At 41.8% G+C, this 19119-nt stretch overlaps 1 protein-coding gene across 4 annotated transcripts in view; it reads left to right on the top strand.

Moving 5' to 3' along the window:
• The window catches only part of LOC117576137 (homeobox protein homothorax), a 146544-nt gene that overhangs the window by 94343 nt on the left and 33082 nt on the right, over positions 1-19119 (top strand). For 3 of the 4 annotated variants that reach the window (XM_052007774.1, XM_034260699.2, XM_034260698.2), the window contains one exon: positions 7765-7812. The exons of the other annotated variant lie outside the window; for it this stretch is intronic. In XM_052007774.1, coding sequence (XP_051863734.1) covers positions 7765-7812 — 48 coding nt within the window. The remainder of the gene's footprint in view (positions 1-7764; positions 7813-19119) is intronic. 4 annotated transcript variants of the gene reach the window in all.

Here is a 19119-nt window from a genome sequence, read left to right as displayed (position 1 = left end):
CAAAAACCACCTACATAGTATGGCATGGTGACTGCTGACTACCTGTCCGACTCTACCATTAGCATTACCATGTAGTTATGCCACCTACAAACATTCCAATTCCCTTCTCCATATAAAGTCGAGAGCGTGTCGTGGGCGTTTTGCTCGACTCCACTCCGCTCGGTTCGGTTCAGTTCGGTTCGGGGGCGTGTCGGGTTCGGTTTTTGGGAAATTTTTTGACATTTTGTAATGGGAGCACAGACAAACGAGGCAAATTATCTTGCGTCAACAAGAGGAAAATGTGTGGAAAACATTGTTGCCGTCTCAAGCCTTAATGATATACGACATTAGTGAAACTTATAGTAATAATAGAGTAGTAGTCCAGGGGGTAGGAAACATTCAAGTGCATAATGAGAAACGAAATACCATAAAAAATACCACCAAAAGGGAAATGAAGCTGTCGAACTCAGGTTACTTTGAGTGTGAGCAACTAACGAGCCAGATACAATAAATAGTGAAAGAATTGCTCAAAGTCTTCTGTGAAATAATTCTGTGATTTAAGGAGTTGCACCCGCATACTATATTCTTTTATAGGTGTGATGAGCAAGAGCAATGGCATTTTATACAGGAAAATACATTAACATTTCGCCTCTAGTTGAAGATCGTTGAACTTGTCTTTGTGCCATTGGGCTGTGCTCCTCCTGTGACGCCTCTGCAATTCGAGTATCACATCCAATTGTCCCATGTCCGAAATAAAAGCGAAAAAAAAAGAATACAGAAATGATGACAAGAACGCAGTGAAGAACGCAAATGTCTCGCACTGCTTTATTTCCTTTCCTTCTTTTTCCATTATTGTTTTTTATATCATTTCTTTTTTTTTGTTTTTGTTGTCTTGACTCCCATACGCATCTCCCCACCCACTGCAAGCACATGTGTCGGTTGCTAAATTTAAACAACTTTTGCCTTTTGCAATGCTTTCAATGGAAAAATATCTTTTGTAGCGCCAAATGGCGCCGTGGCAAAAGTTTCATTTTGTATGGTTTTTTTTTGGTTTTTTCATTTTTTTTTTAGGCTGTTGCCCGTTGTTGGTTGGTGTGTCGGCTGCTACTTTTGCTGCCTTTTCAAATATTCATTGAGTTTGAGTAAAAGACCCAAACAGCAAAAGCAACAGCAACAGAAACAGAAACAGGGACTGAGGTTGAGGCACGCAGTCATTTCATTAGCAGAGACTGCGCCTGAGCCCAAGCAAAACCAACATATGGAACTTACCAAGGGCTCCTCTTCACATTTAAATGCGCACATAATTTCTAATTTGTGTCTCTAATTTATGTGCTCCAGCAGCAAGACCTAAACTTAGCACAACAAACTTGCCAATTTAACGGCGCCCAAACAAAGCAACAACAGCTCCAAGAGCAAAAGAAAAAAACACGAAATGAAGAAACCAGAAGATGGCAGGGAAAAAGTTTTGCCGCCACTTACATATAAGAAATAAATAAAGCCATTTCTTCTAATATACAAAAAGCCTCGAACGAGAACAAGAAATGAGAAAATTACTTTTTTATAAGTACGACAGGCAGCACGCGGGCTGTGGGGTAGGTGTTGGGGTTGGGATCGGGATTGGGGAGTGGAGAACAGAGGACAGAAGAGAGAGGAGGGCGACACCATCCACCATCCACCAAAGTCGAAAACCAAACGAAAAGGACAACGTACTACAGCCAAGTTCGACTAACATCGCCCCCTGAAACACCTTGACAACAACAAGCATTGAGAGTACTTGGCCCACATAGGAAAGGGCCAGATAATGGAGGAGAAGGAGGAGAGAGAGAGAGAGTGGGGGCAAGTACAACATTGGCAAATATTGCCTAATTTGGAATTGCCTACAAAATGTGCATTAAAATAACTAGAATCTACTGTCCCTCCTCCTCCTCCTCCTCCTTCTCCCTCCTTCATTTCTATCTCTTTTTCTCCCTGAGTTTCCCTTCAGAGTTCCACTTCTCGGTAGGATAAAGTGAAAGCCCCAAAAAGGTGTGTAATAAAAACAAATGTCGGTCGTTTGTTTATATCAGCAAGCGACAACTTCTACTCTCGTCTCTTTATATTCCACTTTTTTTTTGCGGCTCTGTTGTGCCATTTTTTTGGGCTTATACGATGTCGTGCTGTATGGTGCGTGGACTGTGTGAAATAGTAACCCTTTGGAGCACCTGGTGTGGTCCAAGAGACAGCAATATTAATCTAAGGGGAGGGCAGAGCAATGCTAGTTGCAATGACATGCAATGAAATCAAAAGGCATGCAGCAAGAAAGCTACAAAAATCACAACAACAACAACAAAAAAAATAACAACAACAGAACACAAAAATCGAACTAAATTTTACGACATAAACATAAATTTTATGACAGACGAACCTGGAACCTGGAACCTCGAACCCGTTCGAAGTTAGCTGAGGAAATCAATTTTATGTGTTGGCCAAAATAGCAAACAACAATAACAAATAATTTCCTTCAAAGCGCTGCTGGCACACAGCGAATGCCGGATAGCGAAGAGCAGCCCCGGGAAGAAAGACCGCAAGAAAGCGGGCGTAGAAAAATCTATAAAAAATATGTGAGAACTATTAAAAAGTCGTAAACTCAAAACCGAACTGAACTGAACTGAACATCCCCTCGTAGAGAGGTTTGGGGGAGCATAAAGTGTTTGGTTTTTGCTTTTGCTTTTGCTTTGCTTTTGCTTTTGCTTTGGGCTTTGCATGTCGTAAAGTAGCCATCAGCAGAAAGATGAGACGGAGATAGAAGCACAGACAGCAGATAGAGAAAGCGATAGTGTCTGGAATAGTTATAGTTATAGTTATAGTAGTAGTAATAGCTATAGCTATAGCTGAGGCCCCGGAAATTGAGTAACGCGTCGAGGGAACATCTCTTGGATCTATTTGAATGTGTGAGTGTGCGGCATTAATAATGCCATTAATGGTCGCATTACAAGTGTAATAATAATTGTCCTTGATAGATACTTGCTCCATACATACTACATACGCTCCTCGCACACGTCAGACGTTCAGGTGCAATTAGGCCAGGTCTGTTGTCTCTTGTCTGTTGTCTGATGTCCAACTTGTCCGACTTGGCTTCGACTGCATTTCGGGCTTAATGTAAACGCATTTAAACGCAATTACTTTTCACTCCGTCTGTGTGTGTGTTTTCTTGCCAACGGACACGTACCAATCGTCTTTGTTTTTGTTTTCGTTTTTGTTGTTACTGATGATGATTGCCGCCGTCGCTTGGAGTGTCGTCATAAAGATCCTTTATCAAAATGTTAATGGATTGAGTTATATGGACAGGCCAAACACAAACTTGCCTTTGTCGTTCTGTTCACGTGTTGCCTCACTCGAGTGTCTAAACAATTGCATTACGTCGACGAGCAAGTTGTGGCCTTCCTCTCGGTTTAGGCCCGTACATCGCACTTACATACATTTAATGTAAAGTTAATGAAACGAGCCCGGCCTCATGTGCGTAATTGTTGAGCATAGAATGAGACGGAGGTATTACAGATATTAATTATGACGCACCCCAAATTTCTGGGCGACAACTGAATGGGTCAGTGCCTAGAACCGATGTCATAAACGTGCTGAAAGCCTATATTAATTGCATTTTAATGAAACTAGGAAATTTGTGTCCGATACCGATACGAACCCTTTTTCCTCGTCTTGTACTGTGTGCTTAAAAGCAGATCAAACTACTCGATACGACAAGTTGAATACAGTGAATTACGCATATTTATCAGGCCATTGTTAATGAACTTAATATATGTTATGTTCTGTTATGTTGTGTTATGTGACAAATGGTTCAAGTTTTCAATGCTGGCAGTGAGAGAGCTTCAAGAAAACCAGTTAAATAAGTAGTCTCTTCAATTAGCATATGCCATCAATTGCACAGACTCGTGGAGTGTTTTGCTCTAGGTTTTTGCCTCCTTCTCTCTCTGTTAGCCAAGCGACAACCACAAATGAAATTAAATACATATAGTCAGAGACAGAAAAGATGGGCATAAAAAATACATAAATCCAATGAAATAAATACAACGGGAAAAAAACAAACAAAAATCGCTGTGGTTGGCGCGGCTTTTTTGTTTTTATTCTATTATCAGTTGCCATGAAAAAATAAAATGAAATGAATTAAATGATGACTGCGCTGTGTGTGTGGGGAAGGGGGTTAAGGGGGTATAGCTTATATTGCATATTTGAGCAGATGGAGGCGGTGCAGTTTGCAGCGAGTACGTTTGCTGATAAAAAATTCATTAATTCATATGCAAAATGCAATTAAGCGCAGTGACTGCCGCAACAACAAATACAACAGCAACAGCAACATAAAAACATCAAAGCAACAAAAAAAATGTTAAATAAAATAAAAACAACAAAAATGACAATTAAAAAATTCGTGGCATAAATAAATGCGAAACAGCAAACGCAGCAGCAGTTAAATTAACAAATTGCATGCATATTTTAAATAAATATAAATATTTTAATAAGATTAAACTATAATGCAGCCAAATGTCAAATGCGCCACGCCAAACCAACTCGTATTCCCAGTGTGCATAAATTGCATTTTGCTTAATTTATGCGGTTTTCAATTACCCTTTTGATATGAATTAATGACCGCACTGGACATTTTTTGTTTCTCGTATTTGGTATTCTTTTTTTCTAGTCACATAATTTAATTAAACACAGCCCAAACCAAAGCAAAGCCCCGATTGACCACCCAGCAGGTGAGCCTCTCTCCGCGATTCTCAATTATTCGACATAAGCGTGGAGCATGAAACTCCGTCTCTTTTCATTCTTCAGAATGCTTTCTTTCTTTAGCGCGTTTTGATTGCATTTCGAATATGCTCGAATTGTTGTTGTTGTGTTGTTGTTGTTGCATGCTGCACTCAATCATTTAATCCAAATGTTTTGCTTGCAACTACTTTGAGCTATGCGCATTCCTTGAACAACACAAACACCAACAGACGATGGCAACAACATTCTTTTCCGGCCTGCACAATTTCATGCCCGTGTAAACTATTTGTCGACAATTTTGTCTGCTACAAAAAGTCGGCGTGCCACAGTCGTGCCACAGAGCAACAACCAACAACCAAGAGCCAACAGCCAACAGCCAACAACCAACAAGCCAACCAAGCAACATCCAACCAACCATGCCAAGAGCAAGCCTGCAATGAGTTCAAGTCCATGTCCAAAGCGACTGAAGCTGATTCTAATTCAGAGTCCAGCAAAGCGTAAAAGAGCACGCTAGCATGCTGATACCAAAGCTCGTTTAGAGTCTGCTCAATTGCCGCTCTAATGACTGCAATTCAGTTGGGCATCGAGTATTGAGTCTCTGAGTATCGAGTCGTGTAAGTTATGTGCCACAGAGCACATCCTCGCCATGAAAATGCACAAAATATGCAAAAGACAACGATTTAAATCAATTCTAAGCGCTATCAGCAGTCACATTGTTGCCCCACCGAGGCCGAAGCTACCATAATCAAGAGTTTACGCGTGTAAAGTAAGTTTACGTGTAGCTCGGCAAAGTGCATTGATAAGCCAGCCAATTTGACTTTCGGTCTCTCTGTCACAGCTCTCAACTTTCTTTGCACACTGCCCGTGTAAACCCGACCCAGACCCCGACGTTGCTTCTGATTAGTCGACGGCTCTGAACGAATTCAGACCTTTTAAATATGGCAAAGGAGTTGTGAGCGAAATGAAGTAAAAGGTTGGGACAGGCATTAAGAGCCTCTCAAGAGCCAAAGTGCGAATTCTGATGCTTGTCTCTCTGGTTCGGGCCTGGCCAACACCATTGTAGCTCATTATCGCGCCGAGCAGCGTCTTACATTATGTTGATGGGTTTCTTCTCTTTTCTCGCCCTTCTGCTGGACATTCAAATAGAAAAGCCGTTTGCTAATTTCTGCGGCAAAAGAGTCAGAGACAGACAAAGGCAAAGGCTTTTGCGGTAAGGGGCTGTTCATTAAAAGGTTGCCACGCCTACAAAGACTTTCATTAATTGTTGACAATAATTACCTGGGGCGATGGCCCCAAGAGCACCAAAACACAAAGCACAAAACGAGTAAAGAAAAAGAATCGAAGAACAGAGTTCGAGCGAGCAACAAAGCAACAAAAAAAAACAGGTGAAGTTGGACAACAACAACTGTCGAAGTTAAAGTCTAAGTGGAAGACATGACGACGGTCCCAACAAAATGCAATTTCAATTTCCAACGACAGGTGATAAATAAATCGAAACGCAACGAATTGAAATGAATCGGCAATGGCATCGGCATCGGCATCGGTGGCATCGCCTCAAATCGGCAATCGATTCGATACGTTGCGAATGAAATTGCGCCATATTTGGGCGTTATTTGTGGCCGTCGCCACTGAGTTTTCGACTGGTTCTGAGCTCTGTTGAGGCGTTGGCAATGCAATGAGCGACCCAAGGCATTTAATTGCCACCACGGCGTATTTGACGTCCAAGCATCAGAAGTCTGCTTGAGTGCATTTAGAAAAGGTGTTGTTGTTCTCGATGTTCGGTCTTTAGTCTTCAGGCAACAGTCTTCAGTCTTCAGTCATTCATTCTTCAGCCCTGCTGCGAGTGCGAATTTGTATTTCATTTTATTTCGATTGGCATTTTCGGGAGCGTTGATCACTTAGCCATGTTTAGCGTCCGTCTCTGCTGCGCTTTTTCATTTTCATTGGCCGCTTGGCCAAGTGTCAACTCTCAGGTTGGGAGAATCTCGTTTCTCGGTTTCTTCTTTTGGCCTGTGGAAAAAGGAGAAAAACGAAATGATTTAAGATGTTCGACTGTCAGTGCTGACAACATTGACAGTAAAATTGTTTATACCCACTGCAGCAGGTTAATTATCAATGATTTATTTACAACATAAGCCAAAAACAGTTCGGCCCCAAATTCATGTTCGACAACATCGAGATGCCAACATCGATGGATTCGCTTTGGATAAGAAATTTTATGCAAATCCCATAAAATAATAAAACTTTGGAATAGCGACGTATGATTGGCTTAAATTGCCATTTAATGCGTCATAAAATGACAAAAAAATTATGCACAAAAACGAAAGCAAATAACAGAAAGAACTAAAATGAAAATTAAATAATTTATTTAAATGGAATGCGTGCAAACCTAACAAAAACAGCATCGAGCGAGAGTGGGGAAGAAATTAAGCATGACAGCTATAAATATTTTAAAATAGCCAACGAAAAAATATAAATCTGTGCGTTAATTTGCATTTTTGTTGCATGATAACATAACCAGCAGCAACAACGATAACTATGGAAAACAAAACAACAAAAACAACAACACAAATAAAAGCGCAGAAAATTGCCAGCAAAATTAAAACACGAGACAATGTCAAAATATTAAATTAAAATTAACATGTGGAAATGGGAAAAGCACTGCGTCAGCTTGGGAAATGATGTGGGCGTTACGGGTTGGAAGAGGGGAAGAGGATGAGGAAGAGGATGAGTAAGAGGCAATGTGGTCAATAAAATTGCTTGTCAAAGTGAATTTAAAATAATTATTGTGCATAATGCGGCGTGGCGCGTATTAAATTAAATGCTGCACAATAAACGAATTAATAATAATAAGTATTATAAGCAAACAAAATGAATAAAATATGAAAAGCAGCGGAAAAGGTGTGCAAATTGACAAAAGGCAACGCGATATAGTAATTTTTTTACATTATTATTATTATTATATGTATATTTGAAGTCTGTAACTGGTTTTTCATGAATTCCTTTTATCGATTTATTTCGTTGCAGATGGTAAGTTCTTATCATCACTCAATCCTTCAGAACTAACATATGATGGTAAGTCACATTCACATTAAGTCATTTAACACATTATATTGAATACATCGTATCGTAGTAGCTTTAGGTAACCCCTCCCCCCTTTCTCTCTCTCTCTCATCTCACTTTGCGTCAGTTCGCACATTAATCAACTAACCAACTTGTCATGCGATCAAACTTTAATACGTCTGACTATCTGTCTGTCCGTCTGTCTGTCCGTTTGTCTGTCCATCATCTTGTCTGTCACGAATCCAACAGCTTATTGTTAGCTGCTACTGCTGCTGCTGCCGATCACGTTTCGGCCTGGCCCACGCCCAGTTTACGCGCCGTTGGCCGCATCCTGTTTTGCCGCTGCGCTCAAAATGAGAAATTTCTTTTTAATTTAGACTTAAACAGACTTGGCGGCTGCACCGCAATGAAGGAGCTGCCCAACAGCAGCAGCAGCAGCAGCTGATAAAAAATCATTATAAAGTTAAATTTTAATTAAAAACTACAATCGATTATAAAAAGGGACAGACTGTCTGCGGCTCATAAATTGAACACTGGCGGTCTGAGAGCTTTCAACGTTCATGTTACGCCTTCCCAGCCTCCAAGACCGAAGAAAGAGAGCAAAAAAAAGAACAGCACGCTCTCGCTTCTTCCTCTTCCTTTGACGATGATGAACTTGTGCCAGTTTCTGACGTGGAAATCGATGTCTGCTTTATGCTCAGTGGCAGATTTCTGCCAGTCGATAGCCGCCCCAGATTGTGATTATACAATATAAGCAGCGCTTTTCGCTTTCATTAATAAGTAGCAACAACAACAGCAACAACAGCAATAACAACAACACGATCAACAGCAACTGTCAGAGCAAATGTTTGCCTGGCACGTGATTTTTGCTGGAAATTTGATTTATGGCTCTGGTTGCTGTCTCGGCTAAGTCGGCAATCATTGACCGACCGCCTGCAGTTCATAAAAAGAAAGAAACAACTGGTAATGCAGATGTCCGGCGTGTTCTGTTCCTCGTCTTCGTCCTCGTCCTCGTCCTCTTCATCATCTTCATATTCAGAGTCATCATCATCATCTCAGTTTTTATGACGTCACGCTGTGTTAAATTGAAAAATGGTGTGTAAAATCATAAAACTCGTTCAAATTAGCGATAGTTGTAAAAAATGTACCCCAGTAGCTGATGTCCACTTATGGACAATACATTTGCTCCTCTTCTGCCGTTAGGCGCAATTGATTTGGGGACCAGAAAGAGGACCTACTAACCCAGTAAACGCAGCCAGACACATTTACTCACAGCGCAGACAGTGCAAAGCAACAACCACAACAACAACTGCGACTGCGAGAAGAAGTAAAATGAAAATGATATATGCCAAAAAGTGTAATTTGTATTATAAGCTACGTAGAATGGAAGTGGAACAACGCTTTTGTGTGTGACTTACATGCGCCCCCAACAACAACAACAACAACGACGAAGAGAGCAACAAGAACAACTGCAATAGCCATGACCATGGCCAGACACAAGTACATACACAAACACACAAAGGGAGAGAGAGAGAGCGCGTCTGAGAGCGAGCATTTAAGCACAACTTTAAATAATCGTCTGTCAGAACTGTCAAACAAGCCGGCGAGCGCTAGAATTAATGGCACAGCGAAAGACAAAGAGAGAGGGACAAAGACAGCAGTTGAGTGTGTTCGTGTGTGTGTGTGTGTGTCTGTGTTTGTCGCTTGCAATTTGTTTTCCATGCGCAGGCGCAAAGCGTGCATTGAACCTGTCCCTGTGACTGTGACTGCGACTGTGACTGTGTCCGTATGTGGAGCACACACACACACACACAGACATACACAAGCATAGTCTCCAGCCACAAGTTGAATTATTGTTTTTGCGCGTATTCGTTATCCATTGAACGAGAGTGAGAGGAAAAGGGCAAGAGCGAGAACGAGAGCGCGCTCTGTAACGGGACACGGGACACGGCGACGCAGTCGCAGCGATGTTAAAAACAATGTCTGCCCAGGCGTCGACTGCGCTGCCAATGTCGCTGTGGTGCTTTATCACTTTTGCTGCGCCTCCTCCCGTCTCTCTTTAGCTCCCTCCTTACTACTCTATGTCCGTGTCTGTGTCTGCGTCTGTGTGTGTGCGCGCGTGTGTGTGTGTATAAAGTTTACACAAAATTAATGCGATGTGCCGCAGCGGGCGAACTTTCAACTGTTGCTGCTGCTGCTGCCGATGTTGCTGCTTCTGCCTCAAGATGAAAAATTATTGCTTTTAATTTATTGCATAAACAAAAGCGGCGTGTGTTTGTATGTGTGTGTGTGTGTGTGTGTGTGTATAACGGCGCTCAAGGTCATGGTTAAACTGTGCACACAAATACTTTGACTGAATCGTCGCCGACTGCGCTGCTTGGGGCTTTCCCCGGCGTCGCTGTCGCCGTCACCGTCGCCGTCGCAGCGCTGCCAACTGTCAAAAATGATTTAGTAGTTCAAAGCCACGTTTTGTGTGTTGTTGCCCCGCCGTCGCCTTTGCTCACTTAATTTTTCGCACTTTTGCCGACCACTGCCTGTCAGAAGCAACTCCAATAACTGCAGCAACAACAACAACCACAACAGCGACAACAACAACAACATTTGACACTTGCAGCGAACATTTTGACAGCTGGCAAAGGTCAAACTGAAAGCAAAAGTGAGACAATTTTTTGACAGATTGCCGTTTAATATGCGCGTCACTCAGGCGATTTTAGAGTGTCCGCGAGTCGGTCACTCAGTCTACCTATCCATCAAGCATTCATCCCATCAGGCCATCATTCCATCAAACCATCAGTGAGTTGTCAAGTGCAGCGCAGTTTTTGAAGCATTCGCTGTTTTTATAGTTCATTGCGCCCCCCTCGAATAAAAGCGAACGAGCAATGACAGCAGCAACAATAAAATGCCAAATCAAAATCAAAAACAGGCTAAATTAACTAGTCATAAAAGGCGAATCGAGGAGACGAGCAAAAAGCCATAAAAAATAAATATGCATACATCACACATAGCTCAACAAAAGCAAAAGCAAACGCAAAACAAAAACCAGAAACATCAACGCCAAACGGCAACTGTTGATAGATCATTTCAAAAATAAATAGATAGTTGTTGGCGTTGTTGTTGTTGCTGCCATCTGCCAGCTGACAAAGTCAAATTCCAATTCAAAATCAAAACTGAAACCGAAACCGAAACCGAAACTGAGCTAAAAACTTTGATTTATGATGTTTGATAAATGATAATTTAATAAATTTGCTTATTTGCTCGCTTCGATTTCAGTTTCAGTTTCAATGTTCAGCATTAAAGTATTGAGTTTGAAAACACAACTGAAATCGAAACATCAATTAAATACTGCTTGAGGTCGCTCAGACTGTATCTTATGCTTGATTTGATAGACAAATGATGGCGCTTATTTCAATAGATTAGCAAAAGTCTTAATGTTGTCTGTATTCATTTGTTTTTCCCTGTCTGTTTTTCCATTAATCGATAATCTTTTCTTCGCCAGTTACTTGATTTATATTATGAGTTTTATTGGGGATTTAAATATCTGAGTTTAGAATTAAGGATGTTCGCTTTAACTCATCATAATTCCATGACATACGCTGGCCAGAACTTATTTCAAGTGGGGTTAACAGACACTCTCACAAATAACGGCTGGAATACATAAATCCACCGCAATATGCGGCTGATGCTCACTCTTGATGCGTCCGAAGTCGAATCGACTTCGGCGATTGTCCTACTGAATTATGCATGCAACAAATTGTATAAAAATTTGTGCAACTTTGCGAAGTTACGTGCCGAAAATTTGGAAATCAAGCAGAGAACCCCAGCGAAATTTGAGGCATACTTGTCAGGGCAGAGCGGACAAGCACCCAGAAGAGGGCAGAGAGCGGCGAGCGGAGAGCAGAGTGAGACATAGACAGGCATACGCCTTATCCTCATCGTAATCGTCAGGTTTAAGCTTGGGATAAGTCAACCCCCCCGAGGAATGGAATCGACAAGGTTGCTGGGGACTGGCTTTTGGAAGTGGAAGTGGAGTGGAAGTGGTCTCTGCACCGTTTACAAAGTGATTACTCGTGTTTAAAAATTGATGACTGCTGTTGGACACGTTTTCAATTTGAAAACGGTCTGCATCTCCATCCCCACTTCTTAGGAGGAGCGGCACATTTACCGAAATTGAAACTTGTTAGAGGCATGTTTCTTTCTTTCAGGTGAAATTGTCCCATAAAATCAACTGATGCGACCTTTAACAAGTCGTTAAAAGGCGAACAATACAAGTTTGCCCTTTTCGGTCTCTCTGTCTCTCTGTCTGTTTGCTTGTTTGTTTGTTTTGGGAAACTGGCAATTAAACGCTTTGCTGTGGCATCGTTAAATCATCACTGACTCACTGATCCACTTGACTCGTGGCTGCTGTCCGGCCTTGAAGATTTACGGCCGTTAAATGCTACACACAGTCGATCCACAAAACTCGCATTTCGTTTGTCACATCATCGATACAGTGTCGTATAATCGATAAGCGAGCGCAGCCTTTTATCATTGTCCATAAAACTAGCTTGTCAGCTCGCTTCGCTTCGGTGTGGATTAGTGAACCGGTCGACAGAAGATGACTACTATGGTAAATGGTAAATAAATATGTTAATCGAACGAAGAGCGAATTGTTAAGTGTGCTATATAGAAATAGCACCCAAAGGTAGGCAACGATTTTGGCGAAAGAGTTTTTGAAGTTGGATTGAAAGTTTAGACAGGTTTTTATTAGCCAGCAGCTGGCTTAAAGTTTGATTAAAAACTTCATGCATTGATACGAGGGGAAGCAACAAATTTATAGACAAGCGAGCAAAGTATACATGACCAACTTTGATATAGCTCGACAGCGAGTAACAATGTGGGAGCTAGCAAGAAGTGGGGGGAGTGCAGGGAGGAGGGAGTAGGAATGTGGCGTATCCATTTGCCAAAATAGCAAAACTTGCATAAAAACTTTGCACAACAACTTGGACTTTTTCATCAAACAAAACAACAACTAAAACTAAAGCGAAATGAAACAAACTTTTAATGCAGCCAGAGAGTCATAGAGCCAACCAGAGGCAAGCAGCAGCAGCAGCCACGTAGAAACTCACACACACACACACATACATTGAGAGTGAGTGCACTTTGTTCGGCGCCCTGGCACAGCTGTCAGTCAGTCGAAAATATTTTCACTCACACAGAGACAGAGCTTAGAGACACACAGACACACACAGAGAGAGAGAGAGAGAGAGAGTGAGAGAGGAAAATAGCAGCCAACATGGCGAACAAAAGTTTCCACGCTGCGGCAAAAAGCGGAAATGCATTCAAAATCTAATATGGCAGCCATGGTCATGAGCAACAACAACAACAACAACAACAACTGCGACTCTGCTTGCCGTGGAAAGTAGCAGCTAAACAAAAAGACTAAAGAGTGCCAAAGAAGAAAATGCAATTTTCTGAAAAACCCATTAAATGTTCGCCAGCAAAAAAGAACACAAAATAGAGGAAAGGCAAAGGCAAAGAAGAAGAGGACTATGAGAACTGCAAATAAAGCAAAACCCCAATGCAAAAGCCGAAGGCAAAGCTGAAGCTGAAGCAGAAGCAGAAGATTGGGGCGCTTCTGAAAGCGTGAAGTGGACAGCTGGTAGCGGGTTGTGGGTGGGTGGGAAGAGGGGGTAGGGTGGAGGATGGTAGCAGGCGGAGCTAGTGATAGACTGGCTATGTACAGAAAGTATTTAGGTATACGTATATATATATTTCTGTATATATATAGCATCGCATGACTCGTGTGTTTTTTTAAAAGCGCCTTCTGCATGAAGCCATTAAAAGCACTTTAAAGAGACGACCTTAAAGCGAATAACCGCTCACACGTCATAGTCAGGAGACAGGAGACGGGAGAGGAGAGAGGAGAGGAGAGGCGACTCCTAGAGCAGCAGCACACAAAGCGCTGATAGAGCCATTTACGCCGTCAGCACATAATGATGACAATGCAGGCGACTCTCGGCGAGCATTTTGTGGGTGTAACTCATGCAGCCAAAGCAGGAGAAGCTTGAGGAGGAAGAGGAGGGAAGCTGCATTGTCTGCTGACGGATTTCGATGGCACATAACAAACAGTGCCTCAGGCCGCGGGGCGCGTCTGGCAGTGAAAGGCGCAGACGTTGCTGCAGCTGCAGACGCTGCCAGCCAGAACGAAGGGACAAAAGGACGAACGGACGAATCGATGAGTGAAGCAGCCTCCCAAGCAGTCACAGATACAAACACAGACACAGGCAGAAGCAGAAGCATAGGCAGAGACACTGACACAGGAGCAGCTGTTGTTATTTCTATGCCATGTCCTCTGACTGTCTATCCATCTCTACCATGTATGTGTACGTGTGTATCTGTGTGCGTGTGTGTGTGTGTGCATGGCAAGGATATATGTCTGACGATGAAATTTAATGGGGTGCTTTGATGCGATTGGTTTTCATATAACGCAGGCGCTTAAAATCATCGAATCATTCAAAAGAAAAGTGAACTGACTGCTCCACACACACACACACTCTTATACTCACACACACACACACTATCACGCAGCTGGAGCAGGCGCCAAGAGAGCGCCGAGTACCGAGCGCCAAGCACCAAATGTTGCCTGGAATAAGCGAGGCGAAAATAACAAAAAAAAAAAAAAGAAAAAAGGAAAAAAGCACGCAGCTCTCGTGTATAAGAATATTTTTCTGCTGACTGGAAATAAAAGAAATGTGAAAAGGAAAAAAACGAAAACGAAGTATAGAAAAAATGCTAGCTGCTGTATGTGTGTTTATGTGTGCGTGTGCGGCATTCTCCTTGGCTGCTCGACTCGCTGTCGGTTTTATATAAAAGGCACAAGGCAACCACGAAGCTGACGCTGAGTCTGAAGCTGAGGCTGATGTTGTAGTTGTTGCTGTTGGTGTTGCTGTTGCTGTCGCCTGACGCTGATGACGACAACAGGATTCAACTCAGCTTTGAGCTGGAGCTGAGCTGAGCTGTAGATGAAGCTGAAGCTGAAGCTGATGTTGGGCACGACGAGCACAACGATGTTCGAAACGAAGAAGTCGCTGTCCCTCTCGTAGTCGAAGTCCTCCTCGCCAATACGCACACAGACAGCTGCCACATAGAACACACTCACACTGACACTCACACATACACACACACTCACAGTCGCATACTCTCACTCTCACTCACTCACAAGAACAGTGAATGCGCAGGGAAAAAGTTGTTCTTCATTTATATGGTCAGCATCTGTACGTATACGTAATTTTTGTATGTATCGCAGCTGTTTCATTCATTAGTGATGTACATTTTATTTTACGTTTATTTTTACAAATATTACAAATTAATTGAATTAAATGTAATAATAAGAATTTAGGGAACCTCTTGAAAATTAAAATCGACATTCTTAAGATTAATAGTTAAGTTCTAAGCTGAACGATATTCGTAGCCCAGTCCACAGATCTGCACTGACAGCCTCTTGTAAATGCAGCAACTTGACTGCAAGCTAAAAACTCTGGAAGTATTCCTTATTGCCAAAGTATGCTAATATTGCAATATGTTAAGAAATTCGAAATATTCTTTTAAACAAAATTGTATTCTAGCAAATAAGATAGATACAATCGAGTGTGCTTGACTGTGATATTTCCACTACCCATTAAATTTACCAAAAGGTATACAGAATATACCATATACAAAATAGATTAATATAACTAAGACAAATATACCGAATATTGAAATAATAATACATTCAAAATATAGCTTAGACAAAATATACCAAATTGTCAGCCAAACAATCTAAGACCCGATGACAGAAAACGTTTTTTGCGATACAGAAGTACTTCTTAAAGATCTTCTACAATTTTATGTGAACGCAACCAAACTGCAGTTAAAATTTATTTGATTTATTTGTATTTGATTAATGTTATTGGCATCTTTACAGTTTCATGTTTTGTTATAGTGTTGGAAACAAGTTTATCGGGAAGAATAGAACAAATTATAATAAATCGATTAAAGTAAGAAAATTTTAAAGCGCAGTTAAGCAAAGTAAAGTACAATTCAGAGTTAACAGCTGTTAACTATATTTTTGGTCTGTTGTGTAGCATTTCTGTTGTTGAACTGATGTCAATGCTTTTCATATTGTTCTCGATTCATCCGTCAACTAAAAGCTCGAGCCTAGACGCGACTCAAGTCCTCGATTTGCCGTGACAAATCACATAGCTTTCCTCTGTGTGTGTGTGTGTGTGTGCAGTCAAGCAACACACATTACATTCACTCTTAGGGCGCGCACTTATCGATTATTGTAGCATAGCATACTTTCTGGCGTCATTTTGTGTGCCTTAAAGCGATGACGACTTGTTGTGGCGGGGAAAGGGGAAAGGGGAAAGGGCTAAAAAGTCGGCAGAGCTCGCAGAGTTTTGCCTCGTCATGCCCGACTGCAAGTAATGGCAATTTGTTGGCCAGTCTAAAAATGGCAATCGCCCACCTTTCGCACTTTTAAAGCCGCTTGCCGCACATGAACTCAGCCAGGAGTCTGGTCAAGAACTCGGCTTAATATAATACACACAATAAGCAGCCACAACACACTCGCACACACACACACACATACAGAGGATGGCAAGTTGCAGGCGCAATGACAGCGACTATTTAACACGCATAAATTTTATGTGAATGTGTCTCTCTCTCTCTTTTTTTGTGGGTGGCAACACAAGTGGGAGAGAGAGAGAGGAATACTTGTGTGTGTCTGGGACTGTAAAAAAGGAAAAACCAGTGTCAAGGTTAACGACCAATGAATTTATTTTGCTTGAATAAATTTTACGATAATGAGGAAATTGTCGTTGTCGTTTTGGGTATTTTTAATGGTCGTAATGCTCTGGTGCCTGCTTTCGTTGTTGTTGTTGTTGTTGTTGTTGTTGCTGCTCTTATTGCGCCTGCGTTTCGCGTGTGCAAGCGAGATGCCAAATGACGCCACACACGTACATAGAGACATGTGTGTAGGTGAGTTTCGTTATTAAAAAAGTGCCAGACAATTAAGCAAAATGATGTATCTTGTATCTTGCAGTGAGTTTGCTTTGCTTTGCTTTGGTTTGGTTTGTTTGTTTCGTCTGCTTATCAGAAATGCCGCAAAGGTTTTTCAATTTCCGGCCGGCACAGTTTCCTCTCGCTTCAAAAAGCAAAAACTCTATTTTGATTTCTGGCTTTCAATCCAGTTTTGTGTGCTCTGATATCCTGCGCGAATGCTTGAAGGAAGGACCCTGCACAACTCCATTTTACGTAACATTAATTCCGTGATTTATTAGGGTCACGTGACCGTCGTGACGGACGACTGAGTCACGAGGCATCCAGACGTCCGCTGACCACAAGCCGCTAAGCAGGGACAAGGAAAGGGAAAGGGGAACGAGAAGCGGAAGGCCAAAGGGGATGAGAAGGAGAGTGGCCAGCAATTCCTCATCATCAAATCGAATTCATTTCAAGCAACACAAAGTTATTTTTCATAGATTAGTTGACTTTAATCTTTTATCTATATACCGCTGTGAACTTTAAAATAGCAGTGCTTAAGAATTACGCGACTACGAAAATACTATTTCGAGACAACATTTAGTTATAACAGCTTGATTTATTTATTTTTTAAGTAATTCAATTTCTTAGCATGATTTTCTTTGAAATAACAGTATACATATGTATGTTGTGTTGGTCATATACTCTTTGATTATTTAATATCATAATCTGTGCAATAGTTAAGTTGATTATACTTAAATAATAATAAATGACCGCTGCTCTTGCTACTGTTCTACTTCTCACGGCTCACGACTCACGACTCACGACTGCTACTACCGATAGTTTAGTGCCTATCGACTTGCTAATGCCAACCGATACCGATAGGGTCTATCGGCTTGCCGCCACCTCTGTTACATATGCATACATACATATAGTATTTGGAGGCTTTTATGCATATATACACATGCCATTATTTTTGTACACGGAATTCTTAGCAGCAAATGAAAACAAGTTTCGCTGTTGTTGTTGTTGCTGTTGCTGTTGCCTGTGTAGGTGTCATAAAGTGCATTCACATGAATGCGATAAAGTTTATTGTCAGCTTGCAAGCGGCTGGCAACAAGAAAAATTAATACCAAAACATTTGCCTCGCAACGTTGTTGCTGTTGTTGTTGTTGCTTTTGTTGTTGTTGTCCCGGAGATCGCACACGCCTACGCAAACATGTCGCAACTGTCATTTCAGCTTAAGTTGGTCCATTGTACGTTTATATTAGTCGCGCTGTCCCCTGCATACAGATAAGGGGGAGAGAGAGAGAGAGATGGAGAGAGGCGGAGACTCCTCCAAGACGTCGACCAAGTGCTGATGATGCTGTTGTTGCTCGCCGTGTGTGTGCTCGCTGTGTGAGAGGCAAGAGTTACGGTCTGCGTGTCTGACTTTCAAATTCATTTCAAGTGTAAAGCGATATGTCGTCAAGCAAGCAGGCAACGAGACAGACTGAGACTGAGGCTGAGGCTGAGGCTGAGAGTGAGGATGAGGCTGAGGCCATGAAGATGAATACCAAGGTGCCAAGGGCCAACGAGGACATCAGAATCTTGTCGAGCTGGTGACAAACTTTGCTTAAGTTACAAGTCATGTTGTTTGCCTCTTCCCAGTTTATTTCGACTACGACTTGTTTCACTTATTCTTTTTTCGCATTTGCCGAAATGTTATTGAATTTGCAAAGCGACAATCGAAAATGCCATCAAAGCCTGGCCATATGCCAGTAAAAGCTGCCACGCCCACTTCCAGCACTAAAATATAAATGAAGCCTAAGCTCTCGAAATCCAATTTTTTGGGGCGTTTTTTTAATGCATTGTCAGCCTCTCCCCCTCTCTCTTCCTCTCTCTTCCTCTCTCTTGCTCAGTTTAAGCCTGCCATTATTTTCATAACTACGCGCGAAAAGGTTTTTCATTTAAATTTAACAAAAATGTAGCGAACGTCGCGTCGCCATGGAAAACGTTGTAAAAATTGCAACGGAAAATGCCAGCAGCAAAAACAACAGTGACTCATATAGACAACTCTGGTTGCTGTTGTTGTTGTTGTATTTGTTGTTTTCGCATGGTCATAAAGCAGCTGCAGCAACGCCACCTTCCGGCCACACACAGCACATACATAGGTGCCTGAACACAGGGTGTTGCTTGCTCTGGCACACCCTGTAGTTTAGTGTATTGCATTAAATGAATATAAACAACAGAAAATAGTAAGTTTAAAATGAGAAATTGAAAAATAGTTTGCTTTGAATTTAGTTCAACACAAGTAGCATATACCCCAAGCACATAGGTGAG

Source organism: Drosophila albomicans, chromosome 2R (assembly GCF_009650485.2).
Source record: "Drosophila albomicans strain 15112-1751.03 chromosome 2R, ASM965048v2, whole genome shotgun sequence".
In the NCBI taxonomy this organism is placed as follows: domain Eukaryota; kingdom Metazoa; phylum Arthropoda; class Insecta; order Diptera; family Drosophilidae; genus Drosophila; species Drosophila albomicans.
The sequence above is the reverse complement of the archived record's forward strand: the minus strand, read 5'-3'. Positions and strand labels throughout refer to the sequence as shown.